General features: G+C 34.0%; 1 protein-coding gene and 2 long non-coding RNA genes across 7 annotated transcripts in view; 2 read left to right on the top strand and 1 right to left on the bottom strand.

Annotated features, from left to right (window-relative positions):
* Positions 1-27,149, top strand: part of LOC115878607 — a 118,898-nt gene that overhangs the window by 611 nt on the left and 91,138 nt on the right. For all 4 annotated transcript variants that reach the window (XM_030895157.1, XM_030895155.1, XM_030895156.1 and 1 more), the window contains exon 2: positions 4,099-4,202. In XM_030895157.1, coding sequence (XP_030751017.1) covers positions 4,099-4,202 — 104 coding nt within the window. The remainder of the gene's footprint in view (positions 1-4,098; positions 4,203-27,149) is intronic.
* LOC115878614 lies at positions 23,811-24,514 on the top strand. 2 transcript variants are annotated; one of them, XR_004049565.1, is made up of 2 exons: positions 23,811-24,247; positions 24,344-24,514. It is a non-coding gene; the product is annotated as an uncharacterized LOC115878614 (long non-coding RNA). The 2 variants fall into 2 exon arrangements; XR_004049564.1 differs by having other exon boundaries at positions 23,811-24,266.
* LOC115878616 lies at positions 24,468-25,784 on the bottom strand. The gene is made up of 3 exons (XR_004049569.1): positions 25,759-25,784; positions 25,541-25,673; positions 24,468-25,071 (listed from the first exon to the last, which is right to left on the bottom strand). It is a non-coding gene; the product is annotated as an uncharacterized LOC115878616 (long non-coding RNA).

The following is a 27,149-nucleotide window of genomic DNA, read 5'->3' as shown; positions in this document are numbered from 1 at the left end:
TTTTATGTTTAAGAACAAACCAAGGATGAATAATTTCTGTTAGTAACTATCGTGTGTCTTGCGTTACCTTGTATGCATATGCTGCTTTTTAAATATTTGTCTTATGATTAATCAAATATACATATTATAGGTAGGTACCTACTAGTTGTTGAGTGATAACTACCTATATTATAAATAGGGAAATAAGAGAATTCTATTTCTTAACTTCTCTGCGAAGTATTTTAATAGTTCTACCTAACAGGATCTACACATATTTAATGTTGTAGTAATAATTAGGTGTATTGATATGCACCATGAATTTCTAAAATCAGTAAGATTAGCCAATAAACAGAGGTCATGATGCACCAACATGATTTTCCACGTTTTTCCAAACAATAAAGGATTAATTTTTAACAGTTTTAGCTGTGGAATCTATTAATCTGATTTGTTTTCTGACTGATATCGAAAATGTGGTCTCCCATTGAATTCCATCCATGCTATACATAACATACCTACCTATACCCTCGGGTTTACCAGTATAGGTAATTTAGTTTTATTTCCAAATATTTTAATATAGTAACGGAATTGTTCTTTTATTGCTATTACCTAGTTATGATTCTTTGAATAAAAAGTTACATTCCAATACCTACCTACCGGCAATTATAAAGCAATGACAAATTTATGTTAATTTTTATTGAGAATCCGTATACTACCTATAATAGTATCGAATTTTTTTAAGTAAATTAACTTTTACGGTATAGAGATCTTTCAAGTCATTTTTATATATTGTTTTTTTTTTAATCTAACCCAGAATTGAACCTACCTAGCAAGGTCATATCTAACGAATTTCGTTAGATTTGATTTTGCAAATTCTTATGTTAATTTAGATAAGGAACGTTTAGAATAACGTTATTCAAATTCAACAGATAATTTTAATATAGTATAAATAATTTAAATACCATTTGGTTTAGAAATATATTTTTTTTTTAATTCCATAAAACGTTTTAAGTTTTAAGATCAGTCAATAAATTGGAGTTGCCCTGATTGACCTTTCTGAATAAATAATCACAGAATAAATTATATGAATTACGAGCAAATTATTGACATAAACATACATAGTATAAGGTACCTATGAGGTATGTTTGTTAATAAATATGCAGTACCCACTGCTTTGTTTGAACTCAATCTTTTTATTATTCACAATGCTTTTTTTGTTTTTGTTGATAGTTAAAGCTTAAACTCTTTTTATAAAACTTTCTGATTTTTTAAAAATATTTATTACCTAATAGGTAGGATCGTAGGATCTCGGGTAGGATCAAGTTTGTATTTTTCCTTCCGTTGGTCGCGCACGGTCTCCAGACTCCTGGAGACCCGGTCATTATAAACGATAATTTAAGGATAATATATAATTTCCTAACAACCGGAGATTCTACCAAAGCAGACTTCTACTTTCCTCAGCACTTTCGGTAATACCGCACTTTCCTCTACAGACCCGGTTTATATTGAAGCGACCAACGGAATGTTAAATACAAAAATTAACTGTTTTCAGAAGACTATAAAATTTAAAATATTGTTGTTTAGATTTTTAAATAACTTATCACTCATACACCTATTTTTGTACTTCATATTGTTTATTGAACGATCGCAGACAAAGTTTTTATGTTTGCCATCTTTATGACCATGTGACTCATTTTAATTAGATCATAATTTGTAATGAGTAATGCCGGTCATGACGGTTCGGACATAACATGTTTGTTTGGAGATTTATTACGCATCCGATAATTTTGAAAGAAAATATTTACAGGGTATTCGCAGATAGATTACTAAAAGGAGACATAAATGACATAATAGGCTATTTATGTAAATAGTTAATGTTTTTCTTGATAAGTTAAGTAAGTAGTCTTCTGCTAGTGTAAACGTAAATTGTAAGTTAATGAGGAAAGTATTGTAGTATTTTAAATAAAAGTATTTTGTCTGCAAGCCAACAACAGTTACAAATTTTGAAATAAAGAAGAGTAATTCCGTTACTTATAAGTCTGGAAAATACCGTGACGTGGTGATACTGACCACACATCTTGCCCCAGCTTTGTCAGCCAACTGTTATCTTCATACCTGTTATTTTTTGGCAACAGATTATTGTTGCGAACTTTGAGAATTTCTTATAGAAAGACGTTGTTAAGAAATAACAACTATTGAACTGTTAAGAGCGTGGTAGAATTTCGTGGCACTGCGATCCCAACTTTACATCTCGAGAGCATCGATGTTAGAGCACTGTTATTTTCATACCTGTTATTTTCATACCGGTTATTTTTATACCTGCTATTTTTTGGAAATAACAACAACTATTGAACTCTTAAGAGCTTGGTAGAGTTTCTTGACATTGCGACTCTATTACATCTCGCGAGTATCAATGCCAAAGCACTGATATTTTCATAATTGTATTTTTTTTTGGAAAATAAGAACTGTTGGGAACTCTTATATAGAATAACAGTTCTAAAATTATATTTTTTAGAGTAACAACCCTTCTCTGACTCTGAAGTTATAAGATCTAGTTTTATGTTTACGAACTGGTACAAGAAAATAGAATTTAATTCATTTAAAATATATTTTATTAAAATAAAATTCATGTTTTATTATGATTTCGTTTTAATAAGAGAAAGAGAGGTTTCTTTATGCAATATCCGTTTAAAATCTCCGAACAATAGTATGAAATAAGAGTCGGTATAGCAGAAAAGGCAAATTAAATGTTAATTTACTTTATTATTCAAGTTGAGGACAATGGTCGAGTTTAGCGACGAATAGGATGAACATGTTAAAAGTCGGTAAATTTAGAAGTGCTCCTAACATAATTTAGTTTACATTCTATTTTTATATTGACCATTGTTGAAATCAAAGAGAAATGATGCATGCTTTAGTACCTTGAGATAAATGAAATGAATTGACCAAATTTGAAATTAAATCTGCATTTTGTTAGGTTAAAAATGCGATTTTCATTGAAATAAAATGTCAAAACCACTAAATAGTCGGAATCAGCAACTTGTCTCGTCTCTACTGAATTATTTTGTTCTTATTACTGGGTTAGAGAGGTAAAGATTGATATTGTTGCTACAATTTTGCAGCTTTTATTGAAAATGCACAGATCTTTAAGCGGGTTCCAGTTGCGCTCAATAACAGTTTACGGACTGTGAGTAAAATCTCACAAAAAGCGTAGACCATTAATGTACCTATTCTCTGGCGAATACTAATGTTTTGTTACTTAGGGTTACCAACTTTCTAAATAAAAAACTGTGTGTGCACTGTGCACTATATGCCTATATTTGACGTGAAACTTCTTAGTAAAAGCAATGTAAAAGCTATTAAATTGAAGGATTTGAAGAATATATATTTTTTATGAATAATTTTTAAAAGCTTCAAAAAATTAGAGTTAATATAAAACCGTAGACTATCCTGTGGCAGCACTGCCGTTACCATTTAGATCGGCTTTTCCCTCTCGCTAGCTCCCTAGATTCTTAAGCGGCAATATAGATACATTATCTGTAAAAATTTCAACTGTCTAGCTGTAACGGTTCATAAAATAGACCTTTGTGACAGACGATCGGACAGCGAAGTCTTAGTAATAGGGTTTCCGTTTTTACCCTTTGGGTACGGAACCCTAAAAAGTAACTGTGGTAATATTGCGGTGTGCATTCGTCAAATATTTTGATGGCGCCAATTTTTATTGATTTTACTATATTACATATTAGTGTTTTATCTATAAATTAATTGTATTGGTGCTCTTACTGCTTCTATTATTAACCTTAAGTTAGCATTATTACAGTTGAGGGTTGGAACCTTTGGTGTTAAACAGTAAAATAAAAACACTAAATCACCACAATACACCAAAACAGTTTATAATCATCTGCTGATGATGCTAACATGGTTAGCGAAACGCGCGTCCAGTGTAAAAGTAAAAGTGTTTTGGTGTATTGTGGTGATTTAGTGTTTGTATTTTGCTTAAGTTAGCAGTCGATCTTTCTATTTCAACATGTTTACTTATTTTTTAATCAGACCAATAGCGGTGTTAACAATTTATGTAATTCTTCTGCTCATGTTTACATTTAATGTTTACTTTTGTTTCAGAACATACGCAATTTCTGACAGGTTTAGTGGCCATTCTACTGACAGTCTGCAGTATCGTATTTTTGGCTGGTTGTCTATGTTGTCATAGAAGAAATGGATTTAAGGTAAGTTTCTCCCTATTTGTTTATAATTGATTTAGAGATTTTAAATCAATTAATTTTTTGCTGTACCTACTATTTTTTGCTAATAAGATTTTTCTCAAAAAAAAACTAATTCTTTACTAAATAATGTTTATGTACATATTCGGTAGTAGGAAGTAATTGCTTACCTGAATGGTGTTATGTGAAAGTTTATAATTGTATTTCTAATTTAAAAGTAATATACCGGAATGTTAGATTTATTGTGCAGATAAGACTGATTTTACTCACCTTTATCAACATGCATTATGCATGTATCTATACTATCTTTTCCGCATTCTTCACTGTATGCCATATGGTCGAAAAAAATGATGAAGTTGGTTTAGAAACAGGTCTATTTAATAAAAAATATTGGGACATTTATTCTTTTCCAACTTTGGCTGTTACGTCACAGATTGTCACTCTTGTCTATGTTAAAGCCAGGCCTACACGCTTCCTATACGATGCTTCCAACGTTGGTTTCACCGTTGGACGCATCATTTGCCGTAGGCTTTGACAACGTTGCCATTCACAAGTGTGTCTCCTACACGATGTGGCAAATGTTCATGTCCAACGTTGGAAAGTGTTTGACACATAAAGTGGGACTCACTCGTGTTCTTGGCAAACAATTTGTTTTTGGCCTATACTTGCCATGTTGTGTGAGTGGTTTATTTGTGCAATTATCTATCACTCGTCGCGCCGCGTTAGCGCCAAGCTTGCTGTTGTTGACAAATGAAAAAAAAATGTTTAAAAAGATGGTATACTTGCTCAGGACGCAAATATTGGTGGATTTGCTAAGTACACGAGTCGTCTGAAGCCGGTCCCAGACACTACGTGCATTTGGCGAATATTCGGTATTCGAGCTTATTCGCGTAGCGTGTGGGAGGTTACCTTCGACGAAGATTCGTACTTCGTCATTTTCCCGGCGGTCGTCGGTAAACTGGCACGAATCAAAGGAGCTCGTAGTGCGGCTTAGTCAACTTCGGAATTACTCCCAGACGCTACGGCTATTTGTTTACGTGTTTTTTTGGTTTAGCGGCGCGCTCCCCTACGCTTTGCCTACGCGTTGCTCTACTACGGGAAATATTTGTCATTGGACGCATTTTTACAAATAACGTAGCGTGTGGGAAGGTGGCCGAAGCCGCAGTACATAATTCGAATGTTCGCACATTCGCCAAATGCACGTAGTGTTTGGGACCGGCTCGAAGGTCGATTTATAAACTCTACAGTTGGCTTTGGATTTGCCGTCGACTGTTCGTAGCGCCGCAAAATCGCATTTATAAACTCGACGGTTGACAGTTGGCTTTGGCCGTTTTGGGCAGATCTAACCTTACATTTTTGTTTACTTTTTACTTAAGAGTAGCAGAGTCTATAGTGCGTTTTTAGAGACGAAAGTGTTTAAAGTTTTGGTTTTTTGTTCGAGATTTTTAATTATGGATTTGGAAACTAATGGTCTTGATGAAATTACCCTATTAGGGTTATTGGGAGTGACCATAAATTTGGAATTAGCATACTTCAAAACTAGATGTAAACAAAGCAACACGTGATCGCTCTTTACTATTCTATTGGCTGTAACGTCATTGCTACGTGGTGCTACGGACGGCGAACCGCCGCGAACAGTAAAAAGTTAAACATAATCAAGTCCGACGGCAACCGGGCGCCAAAGCCAACGCCAACCGTGTTTATAAATGCTCTTAAGTAGGATTTATAAACTCACAGTTGGATTTGGCTTTGGCGTTGGCGCCGCCGCCCAATTCTTAAAACTGTATATTACCATAAGAGCATTTATAAACACGGTTGGCGTTGGCTTTGGCGCCCGGTTGCCGTCGGACTTGAATTATGTTTCTTTTTTTTTGACAATCTTTTTACGGGTACCAATTTATTGAAATACCTAAGAGATCATGGGTATCATGGTACCGGCACAGTGCGAGAAAATAGACTTCCTAAAGGATGTCCCCTAATAGGAAAAAAAACATTTGAGAAACAACATAGAGGCACTTCTGAGTCAGCTCTTGATAAGTGTAACGGAATTTTAGTTGTTCGCTGGGTCGATAATGGTGTTGTCACCCTAGCTTTAACATGGTTTGGTTTGAAGTCAATGGGAACCGTTCGTCGCTATTCAAGTGCCGAAAAACGAATAATACAAGTTTCTCGGCCAAGTGTTATTGATATGTACAATTCTCAGATGGGGGGAACGGACCTTATGGACTAAAACATATCAAGGTACCGCATTGGTGTAAGAGGAAAAAAGTGGTGGTGGTGTTTGTTTACATGGATGCTGGATGCATCTATGCGGAATGCTTGGCAAATTCACAAGAAAACCAAAGGAACTCTACCACAACTGAAGTTCAGAAGAGAAGTTGTCAAATATTATTTGACAACGTTTGGTACGCAGCCAAAAGGTTAACTTTAACTTTTTACCGTTCGCGGCGGTTCGCCGTCCGTAGCACCACGTAGCAATGACGTTACAGCCAATAGAATAGTAAAGAGCGATCACGTGTTGCTTTGTTTACATCTAGTTTTGAAGTATGCTAATTCCAAATTATGGTCACTTCCAATAACCCTAATAGGGTAATTTCATCAAGACCATTACTTTCCAAATCCATAATTAAAAATCTCGAACAAAAAACCAAAACTTTAAACACTTTCGTCTCTAAAAACGCACTATAGACTCTGCTACTCTTAAGTAAAAAGTAAACAAAAATGTAAGGTTAGATCTGCCCAAAACGGCCAAAGCCAACTGTCAACCGTCGAGTTTATAAATGCGATTTTGCGGGGCTACGAACAGTCGACGGCAAATCCCAGGTGGATGACACTTCTTATGGGAGAACTGGCAATGGTTGAAAACTTGACTACAAGCGATTTTCTAGGAATCTTCCTTACCGATAAATTATTGACAAGAGTGACAGATAAAGCCTTGACGTTCTTTCAGTATTCCAGTTCTTCTCTTTTTCTTTCTAAAGTGTGCGTTGAAAGGAGACAAAAACAATTTTTGGTGACCCATAATTTGTTTTTCGAACACCACTTTTCTCCTTGTCGGGTCGTTGACGTTGACTTGTCGCCATTTTATTTCTTTTGTTTACACGCTGCATTTTGCTTTGCAAATTTAATACATAAATTATTTAGGCAAATATATAGGTTTTTAATAAAACTCCTCGGACTAACGTGTAGGTAAGTGTTGATAATTTTTTTTTCATCTTAACATGCTCATTGTCGTTCTCCTGATTTTAGGTGACAGAAAAGGATCATCAAATCAAATTGAATTTTATATTTTCCTTCCTATTTATCCTTCCTAAATATCAACGAGATGAGCCATCGGAAGAAAGGGACCATAGTACAAAACAGAAAGGTGATCTTTTTTCTTTCCACTTCGGATATTGAAATTATTATATACTGTAGTCGTGTTCGGCATTATGCTCTGAGAAATATAGATAAACAAAGAACAACAGATATAAAGCATCCCAGAGGAAAAGAGAGGCAATACCTGTATGTACTCTCTCTGATATTTGTGAAAGTTACAGCAAAGTATTGTCAAGAAAAATGGCGCATCCGCCAGAAATTAAAAATGTATTACTGGTTGCCTGCACAACCGCAACGTATCCGCCAGAAATTAAAAGACTTTTTCAGGCGCCATCTTTTAGTCAAGTCGAGAAGTAAGGGAATCAGACAATGGAATTGTCTGGTATGAAGAAGTACGCTTTCCGAGAATTGGGGAAATTTCGAGAAGCAGTCAATAGAGTATATAAGCCGGAGCCATCGACCACTGAGACAGTTTTTTGAAATTTGAATATACCGCGTGGAAATTGAAAATCGGACAATTTGGTGAAGGAATCTTATAAATAGTTAGTTGTTGTGTGTTATAAGTTAGTAATTGTGTATAAAGTAAGAAAAATAAATTCGTTAAGTATTTTATCGTGAGTTTAAATTAGTGGACCCACGGAATCCGTAACAATTGGTGTCAGAAGTGGGATTCAAGAGGATTTTAAGAAGAAATTAAGTGGATTGGAAGATTTTTAGACCGAATCAAGAGTATTTTTATGGTTGGTACAAGGGAGCAATCGAGGAAAATGGAGGAAGTAAGCAAATTATTGGGCGATTTTATGGAGAATATGCGAAGAGAAAGCAGAAGAACAAGAAAAACTGCAGAAAATGCTTATGGAAAATCAAGAAATTAGACAAAGAACGGTTGGAGAAAATTGTAGAAAACCTAGAAGTGCGTCGCCAGAAGAAAAAAAGAGAACAGGACCGGCTTGAGAAAATTTTCGGAGATTTGAAAGTTCAACGACAACAAGAAAAACAAGAAGAACAGGACCGGCTTGAAAATTTTCGAAGATTTAAAATTCAACGACAACAAGACAAACAAGAAGAACAGGACCGGCTTGAGAAAATTTTCGAAGATTTAAAAAATACAACGACAACAAGACAAACAAGAAGAACAGGACCGGCTTGAGAAAATATTAGGAAATTTGGAAATTCGTGTGGAGGAGCGACGTCACGGGGAAGAACAAGAAGATCAGGACCGTCTTAAGAAAACTTTGGAAAATCAGAATTTCGACTACAGAAGAATTTTGAAGACCTGGAAAAACGACATGAGAACCATTTCCATGAAGTCGTAGAAGATCTGGAAGAACGCCTTCAGCAGAAAATGGAAAAATTGGAGATGGACCTACAGAAGACCAAGGTACAAATGGGACACCTGGCGTTCATGGAACTGCGAACCTCAAGGCCCCGACCTACGATGGACAAACCACCTGGACGATGTACCACCGCCAGTTTGAAGCAGCGGCTGCTGCCAATGGATGGACTGACCAAGAGAAAGCAGCAGCACTTGTCATCGCGCTGCGTGGCCCGGCCCTGGAACTGTTGCAAACTATTCCTGCAGCCCAACAGCAGGAATACCAAACTTTGGTCGCTGCACTGGACAGAAGATATGGCGACCAACATCGACGCCAACTTTACCAGGCCCAGATCAAGACACGCCTGCAGAGGTCCGGAGAGAGTCTGCAGGAATTTGAAAACTGAACTTACGTCGGCTGGTACACCTAGCGTATCCTGAAGCACCGGAAGGATTTAGGGAGAACTCGCTGCTCAGTGCTTTATCAGCGGACTGAGGGACAGCGAATTACAGAGGGCGCTGCAAATATCCCGATTTTTCTACCAGCAGCGAAGCACTGGTCAGGGCGCTGGAAATCGAAGCTGCATTTAGCGCCATCCCTAGACCGAAGATAAGATCGGTAACGGTTGAGGAACAGCCGGAAGTTCTCACATACGTTTGGAGGAGATGTTTAGTAAACTATGCTTGAGTTACTAGTGAACAAAGAGTAGCAACAACACAGACAGACAGAGAGCTATAGAGATCACAGGACATAAGTTGCTATAGATGTGGCAGGAATGGCCACATCAAACGGGATGCCGCGTCAAATGCGATTCCGTTTACCATCGAGAGAACATAGGCACCAGAAATCAACACTAATGAGCGAGTATTGGCTGAAGAAAACAGAGCCCCTAGGATGTTTTCCGTTAGAGTCTAGGAAAAAACCGCTGACAGTTTGGTGATCAACAGGAAGGTCAATGGTAGAAGAATTCGAATGACTGTGGACACAGGCGCTATGGTATCGTTGGTGCGGACTAACTCAGTGCAAGGATTGAAGATGATGCCTCTTAGAAGAAAGAGTGTATTTACGTACAGTTACGGGGGAAGTGGCCGTTGTACGGGAGAGGCTTTCATAGAACTGGAGTTAGGGAATTTGAAGTTTCGGCATAGCATTTTAGTGGCAGACATTGAAGATGATTTTATCATGGGTATGGATGTGATCAGTCAACATGGTTTTTCGTTCGATCACCATAGAAACATCCTGAAAATCGGAAATGAGAATTTTCTGTATCTAAAGAGAAGAGACCAGGAAATATGGAAGAAAGATCATCGAAAATTGTGATGATACCTGGTGATACCAAAGAAGACTGTGTTCGGGGAAACTAGAAAAAACCGCTGGGTGCCGTGTAGGACGGGTACAAATTATCGACAACGACCTAGATCGACGACGAGCTACCTTGGACAAGAAAATGAAACATCGTGAAAGCACTATCAGAGTAAGGAATTTTAAATTGAGAACTGACAAACAATGGACGACGATACAATTGAGGAAAGATCAAATGAAAGATCCAGACATCGGAGCAATACTACGGCTCAAGGAAGGTAACGGCGAGAGACCACCGTGGCAGGATATTGCGGACAGAGGGCTCGTTTTCAAAGCTCTCTGGGCTCAGTGGAATTCACTGGTTATTGAGAATGGATTGTTAAAGCGCACGTGGGAAAGTGCGGATGGCAGCACAGTAACAACTCAGTTACTGGTACCAAGGAAGAAAGTTACCCAGGTATTGGAAGAAATTCACGGTGGTAAAACTGGAGCCCATCTTGGGGTAAACAAGACCTTGAGCAAGCTGAGAGATCGCTTTTACTGGGTGGATTATTGCGAAGATGTCAAGAAATGGTGTCGACAATGTAAAATTTGTGCAGCCAGCCAAGGACCAAGCACTCGATCTAGGGGAAAAATGAAACAATATAACGTTGGACTGCCATTCGAAAGAATCGCTGTTGACATTGCAGGCCCATTCCCTGAAACGCACAAGGGCAACAAGTACGTTTTAGTGGCGATGGATTATTTCAGTAAATGGCCAGAAGTTTTTGCCATTCCAAACCAAGAAGCATCGACTGTAGCTGAAGTATTAGTCAATAATGTCTTCAGTAGATTTGGAATTCCCTTAGAGCTTCACACTGACCAAGGAAGGAACTTCGAGTCAAGACTGTTCCAGAAGATGTGTGATCTGCTTGGTATTCACAAGACTAGGACAACAGCTTTACATCCGCAGTCTGATGGGATGGTCGAAAGATTCAATAAGACCATTGAAGAACACCTCTCGAAAATGGTGGCCGAACATCAAAGAGATTGGGATCAACACATACCGCTGTTCCTAATGGCGTATAGAAGTGCAGTTCACAACACCACCGGACTTTCACCATCGAAGATTTTATTTGGTCGAGAATTACGGTTGCCTTGTGACTTGGTGTTCGGATCACCAGACGACGGCACCACAAATGTAGAGGACTACGCGGATGAACTGAAGGAAAGGTTAATGGAAATTCATAAGGCCGTAAGAAGTAAGATTACGCTAGCCAGTGACCGGATGAAAGCTCGTTACGACCTCAGAGCCAATTCTACGGGATTTCAACAGGACGATATGGTATGGTTATATAACCCACAGCGCAAGAAAGGGAGGTCCCCAAAGTTAACTCCAGCATGGGAAGGTCCTTATACAGTCATCAAGAGGATAAATGATGTTGTGTACCGGATTCAACGCAGCCCTAGAAGTAAGATGAAAGTAGTTCATCTGGATCGATTGAAGAGATACCAGACAGGAAACCTTGATCAGGACGATCAAATTTGAGAAGGGGCAATGTCAAGAAAAATGGCGCATCCGCCAGAAATTAAAAATGTATTACTGGTTGCCTGCACAACCGCAACGTATCCGCCAGAAATTAAAAGACTTTTTCAGGCGCCATCTTTTAGTCAAGTCGAAGAAGTAAGGGAATCAGACAATAGAATTGTCTGGTATGAAAGAAGTACGCTTTCCGAGAAAGTGGGGAAATTTCGAGAAGCAGTCAATAGAGTATATAAGCCGGAGCCATCGACAACTGAGACAGTTTTTGAAATTTGAATATACCGCGTGGAAATTGAAAATCGGACAATTTGGTGAAGGAATCTTATAAATAGTTAGTTTGTTGTGTGTTATAAGTTAGTAATTGTGTATAAAGTGAGAAAATAAATTCGTTAAGTATTTTATCGTGAGTTTAAATTAGTGGACCCACGGAATCCGTAACAGTATTGTTGTAAATGTCATCTTTTTGATCGACATGAAAACTTCGAGCAAAAAGATGACACTTTCAACAATACCCTGACAGATATCAGAGACGATACAGGTTTTTTCTCTCTTTTACCCTGGAATACTTTTAATTTCTTATTCTTTGTTTATCTAGATTTCTCAGCGCACTATGAACGAACTCAGCTTGTATGTTTGAAATAATCGTCCAGTTGGCTTAAAAATGATGATCGAAGACATTTCCCATATAATTTTAGTTTTAAAATTATGATATATCTTTTATTTCTAAGCCATCTATGACGCCATATTTTTCAGTTTTGTTATAATTAATTTTGTCTCTTGATCTACTTGTAACATTATTCTTTTAATTTTATTAATTTATTGTGGTGAAAGTAATTTCTGTTGTATATTTGATATTGATATTAAACATATTTTTAAAAAAAGGTGTATTTTTTGTGTTTTTGTGTATGTCATAATTAAAAATAAATGAAGAAATAAAATTTTTTATTTTTTTAAACTTCCCGCCATGCGTGACAATTTAGTCCGTAGTTCCTACAAGCGAAATTGGGGGCGCTAGTAGCAGTAGACTTGTCAACAGTGTTAAATTTAAACGTCAATTTCACTTTCCAATATTTAGCAAGGCGCTCGCACTTCTTCTTGTGTATGTGTTTTGTGGCAAATCCAACGCCAACGCCAAATCCAAAGCCAACTGTAGAGTTTATAAATCGACCTTTATGGTAATATACAGTTTTAAGAATTGGGCGGCGGCGCCAACGCCAAAGCCAAATCCAACTGTGAGTTTATAAATCCTATTTGAGACTCGCTTAAACAAGAATGCACGCGAATGCTGTTGCTATACGTAGCATGGTCAGAGCGCGCGTTGTGCCATTCTCGAGCGTGCGTAATCCTTTTCCATCAGGTGTCGATATACACTGTTTTTTTTTTCTCAGGTAAGATTTCGACAGACGATGACAGAAAAAAAGCAGATGATGTCCATACCAATCCATTTATTTCACTAAAAAAAGTTTCTAATATTTTTTAAGTTAACTATGGATGGGTTTATATATAAATCCGTCATGCGCCATCTCTTGTTGTTTTTAATAGTTTTATTGGTTTATTTCAAAAATAACAGATCATATTTCAATATTATTGGTTTGACGGAAAGTTGAACGACAAACGAACGCCGATGCATGTGAACTCGTCTTAAGATTTTTGTGAGTTGTCAAACTCTTGCCAATTTATAGGTTATAATTTTGTGACAAATTATGTCAAATAAAAATGATAAATATTATGCATTTTGCATTTTGGACTCTGTTATTACGTGTGTTTCGTGTTTTTTGAAATTAAGTGGAGGAAAACTCGCGGGAAAATTAAGTGTTGACCCAGACCATAGTTAACAGTTAATATTCGGTGCACAGAGACCGCCAGAGACACAGTTTGCCAGATATTATGGCCAGAGAGATGTATTAGCCACAAATAAAGTTTGTATACTATCTTGTATACATACATATGATACCAAAAACTGGAGTGTCTGTAAAATAGCAGCACACGATAGGTAAATAATAATCATATTGAATAATTATATTATATTGATAAATATAACAATAAATGCAGGAAGTTGCTTGAGCTTGAAAGCCGGAAGTCTTTTTTATAGCTTTTTTGGTATGTGGTGTCTTTTTAATAAACCCTTGCTTGTTTTGTATATTAACACATACTGTAATTGTTTTTAATAAAATAACTCGATTAGATTTTCTCAATTTTATACAGTTTTTTTCACAATATTTTGAAGTAATCACTTGTCACTCAAATTTTAAATATATTCATTTTCTGCTATGCATTCCAATTGTACCAACTTAATTTTTTGTAAAATAAAATAAACTAATTTGAAAATAAAATGACAGACACATCTATCACTGTCAAGGATCTTGTCGTTGGACAGACTATACAACAAAGGGAAGGTACGATGTGCACAGTTTGGACGATTTTTGTTTTCGAAAAAAAACGCAGAATGACTTTGAATATTTTATTTCTAATACCTAGTGTATACCTAGTGTATATACAGGGTGATTTCTGTAAGTCGGTCATGCTTTCGAGGAATGATAGGGGACGTCGAAATATTAATTTTGATATAGCACACTATGGATCGGAAATGCCTCTTACGCAAGATACAGGGCGTTAAAGTTTTTGAAAAATTAAAGATATTCTTTAATAGTTTTTTAACAGTTGAAAGTATCGTTATAAAATTTTATTGTAGGAGTCTGCCTATCAGAGACACTTTAAATGTAAAAAGGAGATGTTTTAGTTTCACCCAGTGGCGTAGCTGTGATACGCATCGGCTAATATTTTCAAAAAAAATAGTACGCCACTGATAAAAATAAAAATTTTGGAGTTTTTTTATTTACTCGGTTTATTTCCAAGAAAAAATGTCTCTTGCAACTTTCTTCTATCTAACACCATTTTGTCACAATTTAAAAATAAATATTTTTTTAATGATAACCTTAAATATGCGAATTATTATAACTACCTTAAAACTACGAATTTTATTATTAACAATAAAAAAATTCTAGCTTAAATTTATAATTTTTAAAAAAAATATTTAGTGCTAATAGCAAAAAGTACTAAAGTTACCCAAGATGAAGGGACCTAACGAGGCACATGTGTTTCTGCCCTCTAGTTATAATAATTCGCTGTATTTAAGATTCTCATTAAAAAAATTATTTATTTTTAAATTGTGACAAAATGGTGTTAGATAGTAGAAAGTTGCAAGAGACATTTTTTCTTGGAAATAAACCGAGTAAATAAAAAAACTCTGAAATTTTTATTTTTATCAGTAGCGTAGTACTTTTTTTTTGAAAAAATTACCCGATGCGTATCACAGCTACGCAACTGGTTGAAACTAAAACCTCTTCTTTTTACATTTAAAGTGTCTTTGTTAGGTAGATTCCTATAATGAAATTTTATAACGATACCTTCAACTGTTAAAAAACTATTAAAGAATATCTTTAATTTTTCAAAAACTTTAACACCCTGTATCTTGCGTAAGAGGCGTTTCCGACCCATAGTGTGCTATATCAAAATTAATATTTCGACGTCCCCTATCATTCCTCGATGCATGACCGACTTACAGGAATCACCCTGTATAGTGTATATATATTAATGTTTGGGTTAGGTCAAAGTTTACAGAATAAAATATAAGTTCGGTCACTTAGCATCGGCACTTTGAAAATCGCGTATCAAAAGCCAGAAGCCGCCTCGTCCGATACGCCGGACTTCGATGAAAACAGGAGTGGAAGCCGGGGTAAATAGAACCCGCATTTTTACCGATCGCAATGTGCGACAAGGTGCAGGGGAACGTGGGGTATTTCAAAAATACCTAATAGTAAATCTACAAAAGAAAAAATATACTATCAGTTTATTGGTGTATTACATATAAATATTTAGACATGGCAAGATAAAAAAGATATAGCAAAAATAAAATAAATTTTAAAAACAAACACAAAAAATAAAGCTACACAATATCAACAGTAAATAATGTAAAAGTATATTACGTAACGAGTGTTTTGGAAAAAATAATATTACGCACGAGTGCAGTATTCCATGAGTGCGTAATATGGTTTTCCAACACGAATTACGTACACTATAAAATTCAAAGCTGAAACTATTAAATGTCAACAACTTTTGATGTTTAAATGGTATACTCGGTATTTTTTTACGTTATTCGATAGAAAATGATACTCCGAGTAGAAAGATATATCATATGTCAGCTTTTAACAGTTTCACATATGATTTATTTGAAAGTGTAACACGCGGTTTATAACGACAATTTGACTCGAAATACCAAATGTGTGGCATGAAATTATTCGTAAAGAAATACTTTTTCCAAATATACTAATGAGCCACGCTCTTTCCATTTGAAAAAATTTAAGATATGGTTAAAAATACCATTTGGGCATCTTTTAACCGGCCAAGACAAGGCATTGAAAACATTAGACGATCAAATCTATTTTTCCCAGGACTCCTTGATTAAAGTTTTGTTTTTAAAAGAGCTATGACAGTCAATATTGAAATTTTAAAAGATTTTTTTAAGCTAAAATGCCAAAAGGTGACATATGATATGTCATTCTATTCAGAGTGTCATTTTTTATCGAATAAAGTAGAAAAATGCCGAGGTTGCCGTTTAAAAATCAAAAGTTGTCGTCATTTTCGGTGAAACCGGAAGTGACCGAAAAGAATTAAAAACGTTAATCAATCCTAATTTAGGTCATATACTAACACACCAAATCTCGTTTTTTTATCTGAAAAAATAAAAAAGTTATAGGGGTAAGCCACTTTTGAGACACACCCAGTATATGATTTTTCGTGTAAAAATAAAGTGTTCTTGAATAATTCTAATTAGATATTTTAAATAATTTTTTTCCAGTGGCGAAAAACTCAATATTATTTTTAAGAAATAATAAAAATAATTATGCTTTTTTTATAATACACTAATAAATAATTAACTAAGGCTAATGTGATCAGTAACATTTTGCAATGAAAATTAAATAATCACTTGAAAAATAATTCCATATGCATGCGAGACCACTCTGTAATAACGCCAAAATCAGAGTAATACAATACGCCGAACGTGATCCGCCGTGTATGCTGGGCCCAAAGTCCACACACCAGTAATACACTGGGAAACACGTGCGTGAAGCGGCTTTTGATACCTGCCGCCGACACAAGTGACGGAACTTATATTTTATTCTGTAAACTTTGGTTAGGTTATGTTTTTGGTTGTTTTGTTGTGTGTTATTCTCGAGATTAACCGGGTAATGTCGACATTACCCGGACATCGGACCTTAACCGTAATCTTATATTTACTTAGTGTTCAAGTCTATGCCAACTGTTGTAAATTCTCTATCATTTGACTGAACTAATAATTTTATATCGATAGTTTGCGATGCATGAGCAAAAAGGAATTTCACAGAAAGGAGAAATTATTTTAATATGTACATGTTCGCGAGTGTTCTGTTTGGACGCGGCTTTTGATTGTACGATTATTTTGTCTTTTTATATACTAATCGCCATCATTACCCAAAAAATATCATACTTTCTTGTCTAATGTAAACGAATAGGAAAAGACAAACATCGTACAACACAGCTGAAAACTTACGGACTAATTCAGAGAATACCGGAAAATACGTTAAAATCAATATGGCGTCGAAAATGATGACGTAAATGCCAAGGATTGAAAAACAAACCGTATATCTTTTCCGCATTCTTCAGTATTATCACAGAATATCTAGCTACGCAACAGAAAAATACTCGAAATGTAAGAGCTAAAATTGCACAAATAGAATACTAGATGGCGCGACAATATCATAATCAGAATATAATTATAAATTTTGAACTTTCGGTTTTGGATCGACGGCTCGTCGACTGCCTTGTAGCTCGGCTAAATATGCACAGTTGCCATATTCAAAAAGACTTGAATTGGCATCCCATTCTTTTTACTGTGTATAGTGCAGTATGTGTTTCTTTCTATTCTTCTTCTTTTCTTGTCAGATACACTTATATTAATTATTCCTTCGGCTATTAAAATAGTTTTAAGTATATTATTACAAAACATATACATTTTTAATATACACTACCTTATAATGTTAACTAAGAAAATACCTTTAATTACCTTTAAAATTAATATAGGGCGATTGATAGTGATATTTATTAATGCTGGAACATTAGTAATGAAATATAAGTTTAATAATAATGGAAATAATTTATTAAAATGCAGTAGAAAAAATGTTAACTGACTAAAAAATACTATAATAACAAATTTATTCCGTTTGCCACGTTATTTATATAGACCTAGGTAGATTTTAAAAAGTGACACAGGTACAATTAATAATATATTAGTTCGGCATAAAAGTTGCTGTCACGACATCGAACAATAAGTTAAAATTCGTAAAATAAATTAAAATTATTAATTAAATAAATCTTTATAAAGAAACGCAAGTATTCCAAATTTGTGCCCAATCGAACTCCAGGAAATGATATCATAAAAGTGTACTATATTATGGTACCACTTGATATGCTTTAAGGTACCATAATATTGCAATGTCACCGAAGATCCGTAGTATACCAAATTTAAGAACAATCGAACGCCATGAAATGGTATCGTAATATGGTACTATATTACGGTACCACTTTATATACATCATAGTACAATCATATGACAATGTCACCGCAAATACGTAGTATCCCAAGCTTAAGCCCAATCGAACGCCATGTACGTAATATAGTACTATATTATGGTACCAGTTGATATGCTTCATGGTACCATAATAATGCAATGTCATCAAAAATACGCAAGTATATATCAAATATGAGCTCAATCGAACGCCAGGAAATGGTATTGAAATATGGTACTATATTAAGGTACCACTTTATATGCATCATAGTACCATCATATTACAATGTAACCGAAGATACGTATTATAGTATACCAAGTTTAAGCCCAATCGAATGCCAGGAAATGGTATCGTAATATGGTACCTCTTATTATGCTCCATGGTACCATAATATTACAATATCACCGAAGATAAGTAGTATCCCAAATTTAAGCCCAATCGAACGCCATGTACATAATATGGTACTATATTATAGTACCAGTTGATATGCTTCATGGTACCTATAATAATGCAATATCATCAAAAATACGCAAGTATATATCAAATATGAGCTCAATCGAACGTCAGGAAATGGTATTGAAATATGGTACTATTTTAAGGTACCACTTTATATGCATCATAGTACCATCATATTACAATGTATACCAAGTTTAAGCCCTATTGCTGCCATGTACCTAATATTGCTATGTCATCAAATATGGTACTATAGAAAGTACCACTTTATATGCTCCATGGTACCATGATATTACAATGTCACTGAAGATATAGTATATCAAGTTTAAGCCCAATCGAACGCCATGTATCGTAATATGCTGGAAAAGGACGATCGATGTTTCCCATATAAATTTCCCATATAAATTTATATATAAAATGACAGCGATATTCATTTCATAGCCATCGCTAACGCCGTTTTTTCCCAATTATACGATATGAACTTGGTATGAACACAATCGAACGTCAGGAAGTGGTATCATAATAGTAGAACAATACTTATTATATTGTCGCCGAATTACAATGAAAATTCAGGATTCAATTATACAATCAAACGTCAAGAATTGATTGTAATATAGCTCATAAGATTTAATTCCAACTAACATGGCAAATTGAAAAAAACAGCTCTGATCTATTTTAATAGGGGTAGGCTTTATCAGGAAGTATTAAGATATGAATTACACAATGGCAACACAGCACAAAATTCTTTTAAATTTTGTTTGTAGAAAACTGTTTTCTTTTAAATTTATTGCCCTCTATTATGTAGTAGCGAAACTACCGCATCAAAATATCTGATTTGGATACAGGCTTTAAAAGCCTGTCTCCTTTTGCTACCTACAATTTTATACATGTAACGAGGCTTCTGTTGCGTAGCTAGATATTCTGTGGTATTATTATCAAAATATTGATAAAGTCAGTTTAGAGACAGGTTTATCTATTAAAAAAAACATTGGGGTGCTATTCTGACTAGAAATAGAAATATGTCTGTTATTTGTATAATGTTAGTGTTATAATTCTTTTTCACATCTACAGATTTCTCAAATAAAAAGCTTTATTCTGAACGCACTTGCAGACATTTATTTTATTTATGGCGATGAATAATGTAATAAATGAATATTTAATTTATTTGTACTTATCATTTGGATTTAGTCCATGGTACGGTGTGTGGTATGTAGCCTGTCTGCGTTCTTCACTTATGACTTTTAAACTGCCCCGACAATTGAATCTGTACAGGGTGTGCCAAAATGTGCTATCATAAATAAATTCTTTGTATTATACGTTTCACGCTATGCTTCGGCAGTTTTGCTGTAAAACTGAATGATCCCGTTAGTCCTCTGTCCTAATTCACCTTAAGTAAAACAGTACATTTTTTTGTCTACACACAATGTTTTACTTGATACGTTTAGACTGAATAGGTAAAACGTTACGTGTAGACGGGGCTTTAAAGCATTCGTCTTCTTACGACTCTGTTTGAACAACATAAAAAAATTGTTTAGACAAAATCTTCGACGCGACGGCCATAAATAAACTCGACGTTTCTTGCAGCCTTCCCAACTTTATCAGATTAACGCCATCTATCTGCCCACTTCAATCTGAATGCGCCAAATCAAATTTCCGCATTGCCGTTTTCGACTAACTCTATGCCGTTTCTTTCTCACAGAAAACACTTTGCTGATTGATAAATAAACCGTAAAAACCCGAATAGAATTACTGGTTTTATGCTTCGTCTAATAGAATATAAAAACTGGTTATATCAAATAAGAAAATTGCACACCGAATACCTACCCACAGTCTAGATTTTTTATTTCAATTTCAGGAAAATCATAAATTACGATGACAACTAGTTTACCCAGAAAAAAAAATGTTCTCAATTTAAAATAATAAAATTGTTTTTAAATATTTATTTTTTGATCTTATCTCCTATTTATTTAAAGCCTCGTCTACACATAACGTTTTTTCTTAAGGTGCGTTCACACCGGAGCTTTAAAACTTAACAATGACGGGGGTTAAAACATTGAATACTGAAATTCAAATACAGTATAATAATAAAAAATATATAAATATAACAATCAAATAATTTCCCCGGAAGATGGATTGGAAATGGTGGAGCAGTATAATGGCCAGCGAGGTTCCTGGATCTGTCACCAAGAGGCGGGGGCACTACTTGACGTCATTTGTAAAAGTGAAATCAAACCTCAATATTTACAACCAAGAGTACAAAATGCATTCGGAAGTATAAGAAGATCTGTTGAAAGGGCTATACATAAAATTAAACGAAAAATAAATGTGTGCAATGGGGATGGTGGTAACCCTTTCGAACATCTAGAGCATTAGAAACTAGTTTGCTAAGTTGATATATTTATAATAACTACGATTAATATTATGCATATTATTAGATCGTGCATTGAGATTTCCAAATTCACAATAAAAAAAAGTTAAAAATAATATCTTTAAATTGCTGACATGCAGATATTATTTATTTGAATCTTTCAATTGACTCGATTTTCCTTATTCAATGTTAATTATTGCTCATCAATATTGTTGTGATGAATATAATCCAGGTTAAATAATTTAAAAATCTAGAGTCGGACTTGAAATTATTTTAAATAAAATTAATAGGTTTGTTGTTGTTAAAGTACTCAAAAGAAAAAAATATATAAAGTGCTGTATATCGTTGTACTCAGGAGACTGAATTCTTTCAAAACCTGAAATCAAAAATGCAGGTCCGTATTTAAAAAAAATAAGTTGGCCTATGTATCTCACAAATTATCAGCTAATTTGAAAATCTAAAAATACTATCAGATAGCCTTGATAAAGTGGCTATGCGAATGTGCAATTAGTTTTTGATTTCCTAAAAAGTAACGACAGGAAAAAATAAAATTTATTTTCAAAAAATCCGTTTTCCTTAAAAAACTCAGCAATAGTTGAAATTTGTGAAACTTTTTTGACAGCATGTTTGCGAACATCCCAACATGCAACTTTACCGCAATTTAACCATCTTCGTATCTATTATGGTTTTTGAGATACCAATACTCGTACCTCGAATTTGTAGCACCCTGTATAGTGAGAAAATAAATTCGTTAAATGTTTTATCGTGAGTTTAAATTAGTGGACCCACGGAATCCGTAACAATATCTATATCCTTTTTTTCCCTTTTATGACGCAAATTGGTTAATTCTTAGTCCGATAGAATATTATTTTATATCCCCTTGATTTTTTTAAGGTACAATTTACCGAAAATATACGCGATATAAGCCAAAACTCATTACGAAAAGTCCTTTTAAATCCTTTTAAACCATTTATACGATCCGGTAGTATTGAACCGAACAGAATCGTATGCGTCACACCTCTATTCAAACGCGTCTCTTTTTGCCAAAGGGCATTCATTGGCCGGATTCCAGACGAATTCATTTTGATGGACCCAAAAAAGGGACAAAAAGAGTGTTTTTATGACGGGACACGTTTGGATCGTAATGTTTGAAAAATTAGGTCGGGAACTGTTTTATAGGATTAAAGATGAACGTATTATGAAAGGTATTTTACTCTTTTCGAGCCCTTTATATAGGTTTTAAATTTCTGGGTTCGTATTTTTCATCAGACAAGTAAAAAGTGTTATTAATAGAGCATGTCATCCTTTTTGAGAAAGTATAGTTTTATATAAGTATATATTGTTTTAAATTATTTCTCGTTTATTTTAATATTGGTTTTGTGTAAAGTGTATAAATCTGGAGAGACATTTTTGAGGACATTTTGTCAGGACTTGAACATAGTGAGATTATTATGGATCATTAGAAGTATAGGAATTGTATAAAGTAATATAATGTAATACACTCACCGGCAAAAAAACCGGCCACTAAAAACTAGTCTCAATTTCAGAGTTGGATTTCTCGCGAACCACTCATTAGATTTTGATGATTTTTTTATAAATTGTAAATTAATTCCTTCTTAACGTCAGAAATTTGTATTCCGAATTTATTTTGAGCATATACAGGGTACAACAATAAGACGAAGTTTTTTGCTCGAACTTTGTGACACCCTGTAGGGTGCAGCAGCTGTAGTAGCTATTGCTAAATTAAATCACATTGTAGCCTCATCTTTTGTGAGCATTTTGTTTTTTTAATCACGATATTATCTCTGTTTGTATTGGAGATACGCTGCTTTAAAACGAACGTCTCGGAAAAATGCTTTGCAAGCAAAACCGCGACCACACCAATTCACTTGTAAACGCGCAAACTGAAAACATGCTCGACGATGTCTTGGAAGTAGCTGTGGTCCTGTGGCAGGCTCCTTGCAGACAAGCTGTTTTCTTTTAGTCTTCGTTGGATTGTTCTCTCACTGACTTGAGTTCTACGCACGGCTTGTAGCAGATGTTGATTCTGAAACGCTGTAATTCTACGATTTCGTAAAGTATTCAGGATAATAAAGCGGTCGTCAATTGCATTTGTCTTCCGTTTTCTTCCGGAACCCACTCGGTGAAATTTCCCGTTTCCATATACCCGTTCCAGGCATCCTGGACTGTTGTTCGAGGTATGCCCAGGGCAAGGATATATAGAAGAAGGATATTCAACTCCCTATAGCGGGCTATGTTGGAAAATATGCCGTATTTTGTCGAGGAAGACGATTTCGTCACGACCAATGAGCGTCGAGTATTTGAAATTGAAAACATATAAATTGACGGTAACCTATGTTTTTTGACTCTGTGTTTTGACTCATTTCACTGACAGATGTGATGAGATTATTATTGTAATTTATAGATCCAAACGTTTTTTGAAAAAATAATGTATTTTAAAGTTATTTCCTAGAGTTTGGTTTGGCCTTCTATATTCTGGTATTTGTCTACTAATAAATAATATCTTATTTTGTATTTCGATGTATGGAAATCCGCAAGTTTTGTATCTGAAGCCGCAAAGAAATTTCGCTCTATAGTGAGAAAAATGTTATTATATCTTTTTAGACGTGTAGAATTACAAAATTTCTTATTTCAGATGTTCTAAATGTGAGTGCATGTCAAAAAATTTAAATATATACTTAAAATATTATTTCAAGTTATATGCTTTGACATTTTTTGGAAGTAAACAAATATTGAAGAAAGTGTTGTGCCTTCACAGAATTTAAATTGGCATTAGGAATAGATTTCCTTGATTTAGTAATGATATTGCTCATAGAAATTGATAATGTGAAGAATAACAATACAGGAACATAGAATAACAAGAAAGAAATTCTAGCAGCAAGTTAGGTTATGAGATAAATTTTATTTATATAGTTTGTTTAAAGAGTTTAGTTTGAAAAAAGGTAAAACAATTATTATTGTCCAGGTCATATTTGATAACTGTTGTTAATTGATAACATATTACAGGGACACAGTAAAAAGACAAAACATTTAGACCCTTTGAAAGAGAAATGTTTGCAATGGATATTAATAAATTCTAGCCAATTTGTACGATGTACAATGCAGGCAATATTTCTGCCTCCCCCGCTATTCGCGTAAAAGAAGATGTGGGTATTGTATTTATAGGTAGTTAATGATACATGGAATATATTTCTATATTATTGCAATAATGATGTCTTTATGTATGTATTTTTTTACAACAGATTTATTATTAGTTGGCTAGTGTGTTAGTAGGATAGCCATTGGTAGTTATAAAGTATGAAGTCGTCAGGTATTAATAATAGGAATTGATCAAAGCTTATACATTTATTGTGATATTTATATTGTGAATTTAAGTAGTTAGTTTTGGTTGTTTAATAAACGAATTAATGTGCTTATTGTGTTTCTAATTAAAAAGAACAATGAAAAGTTGAATACCATAGGGGTACGTATGTTATACAAAGAATTTGCATCAACATTTTTTTGGTTATATACTTGTACTGATATTTGTTTCTTGAACTAAAGAATTATACAGTACCTACTACACAATATAATAATCTGCAGCTACATAGGTAGGTAGCTGTTGGTAATTAAATTTTTTATCTAATATAATATCTAACATCAGAAATATTGTTAATTATCAACTATAAACAACTAAGAACTAGAATTATCAACTATAAACACAATATAATATACTGTATCTTAAGCAATATGTAATTATTTAACAATTATTTTTTTTGGGAAATAAAAACTGGTACTAAATTCTTTTTGACTATTTAATTTCTAAGTCACAAATAATGGTGGACAAATAGCAAGAAAATTATACAAGTAAAACATAATTTTAACTTATTTCTCTAATGGAATTTTGGTATTGATCTACTTAGTAGGATATGCAGTTTATCATATTTTTGAATATTTATATTCAATATTGTTCAGGAACAGCCCAATTACTCTGAAAAAAAAATATATGGTCAAATTCTTTGAAAAGAAACTTTTAAAATCAGTAATGATAAAAAAATATATAATTGTTGTATAGCAGAACCAGGGGACACAGAATTAGGGGAATTAACAATAGATTATTAAAAACTGCCTTCTCTTAAAAAAGTAGTATTATATGCACTTAGAAAGACTATAAAGGATATAAGTACGCATAGAAAGAAAGTAAGTATCTATACTACTGATATATATATATAACTATATATGAATACGATACCTACAGTATACAATATTACTAGTATAAAAATAACAGCACAGTCGGCACACTTTAAAATAAAAAAGCAGCATAATATTCAGGTATGTATATAAGTAAAATTTTCTCAAAAATATTAGAATATGAAATAAATTGCAACTAAATTTTAATTAATAAACATAAACAAATAAAATTGTCAGTGTTATTAAAACTTTATGTAAATATATGTTACCTTAATACTTTGTCTTTAATCCTACTCTTCTGACATGGCTTTTCAAACTTATGCCCAAATCTCAATTCTTGTTATTAAGAATAATATTTATGAACTTTTGTTTCCATATTAATTTCAATATATTTGAATAAAACTGGAAAAATAATCAATATTGGCACTTGAAATTTTAACTTCTTATGTCCTTAAATTATTTATATTGTGTTATACATAATACTTACATAAATATTCAATTTAAAAATAGATCAGCACTTGAACGAGTGAATATAAAATAGTATATTATCAATTTCTATGAGCAATATTATTACTAAATCAAGGAAATCTATTCCTAATGCCAATTTAAATTCTGTGAAGGCACAACACTTTCTTCAATATTTGTTTACTTCCAAAGGGCAAAGGGTATAACTTGAAATATTTCAAGTATATATTTTAATTTTTGACATTAAGCATCACATTTAGAACATCTTAAATAAGAAATTTTGTTATTCTACGCGTCTAAAAAGATATAACATTTTCTCACTACAGAGCGAAATTTCTTTGCGGCTTCAGATACAAAACTTGCGGATTTCCATACATCGAAATACAAAATAAGATATTATTTATTAGTAGACAAATACCAGAATATAGAAGGCCAAACCAAACTCTAGGAAATAACTTTAAAATACATTATTTTTTTCAAAAACGTTTGGATCTATAAATTACAATAATAATCTCATCACATCTGTCAGTGAAATGAGTCAAAAAACATAGGTTACCGTCAATTTATATGTTTTCAATTTCAAATACTCGACGCCCATTGGTCGTGACGAAATCGACTTCCTCGACAAAATACGGCACGTTTTTTTTGGGCCAGTCGAATATCCTTATTCTATATATCCTTGGCCCAGGGTATCGGACACAACGTTGACTTCGGCCATCCTCAATTAAAGCCACAATACGAGAAACATCCGTCACAGTTAATTGCATTTTTTAATTTGACAACCGTCGTTTAGTTGTCATATTGCAAATACTCATAAATCCGTTTTCGCCTTGATTATTTACACATAAAACTTTCTGCCTGCGAAGCATTTTTCCGAGACGTTCGTTTTAAACCAGCGTATTTCCAATAAAAAGAAAGATAATGCAGTGATTAAAAAAACAAAATGCTCACAAAAGATGAGGCTACAATGTGATTTGATTTAGCAATAGCTACTACAGCTGCGGCACCCTACAGGGTGTTACAAAGTTCGGACAAAAAACTTCGTTTTATTGTTGTGCCCTGTATATGCTCAAAATAAATTCGGAATAAAAATTTCTGACGTAGCATCAATTAACAAAGAATTAATTTACAATTTTAAAAAAAATCATTAAAATCTAATGAGTGGTTCGCGAGAAATCCAACTTTGAAATTGGGACTAGTTTTTAGTGGTCGGTTTTTTTGCCGGTGAGTTTATGTATAAATTGAAAATAACCGAGATACAGGAGGTTTTATTTTTAATAGAACCATCCGATGAGGAAGAAAAAGATGAACGCTTACGCAGGAATTTGCAAGGCACCTTAAGAAGAAGAATGCAAATACACCACCTGTAAAGAAATAAATATAGAACATTTGTCTAAGGAAAATTTTTATATT

This window comes from Sitophilus oryzae, unplaced genomic scaffold, assembly GCF_002938485.1.
Source record: "Sitophilus oryzae breed Bouriz unplaced genomic scaffold, Soryzae_2.0 scaffold_151_pilon_pilon, whole genome shotgun sequence".
Taxonomy (NCBI): domain Eukaryota; kingdom Metazoa; phylum Arthropoda; class Insecta; order Coleoptera; family Curculionidae; genus Sitophilus; species Sitophilus oryzae.
The sequence above is the reverse complement of the archived record's forward strand: the minus strand, read 5'-3'. Positions and strand labels throughout refer to the sequence as shown.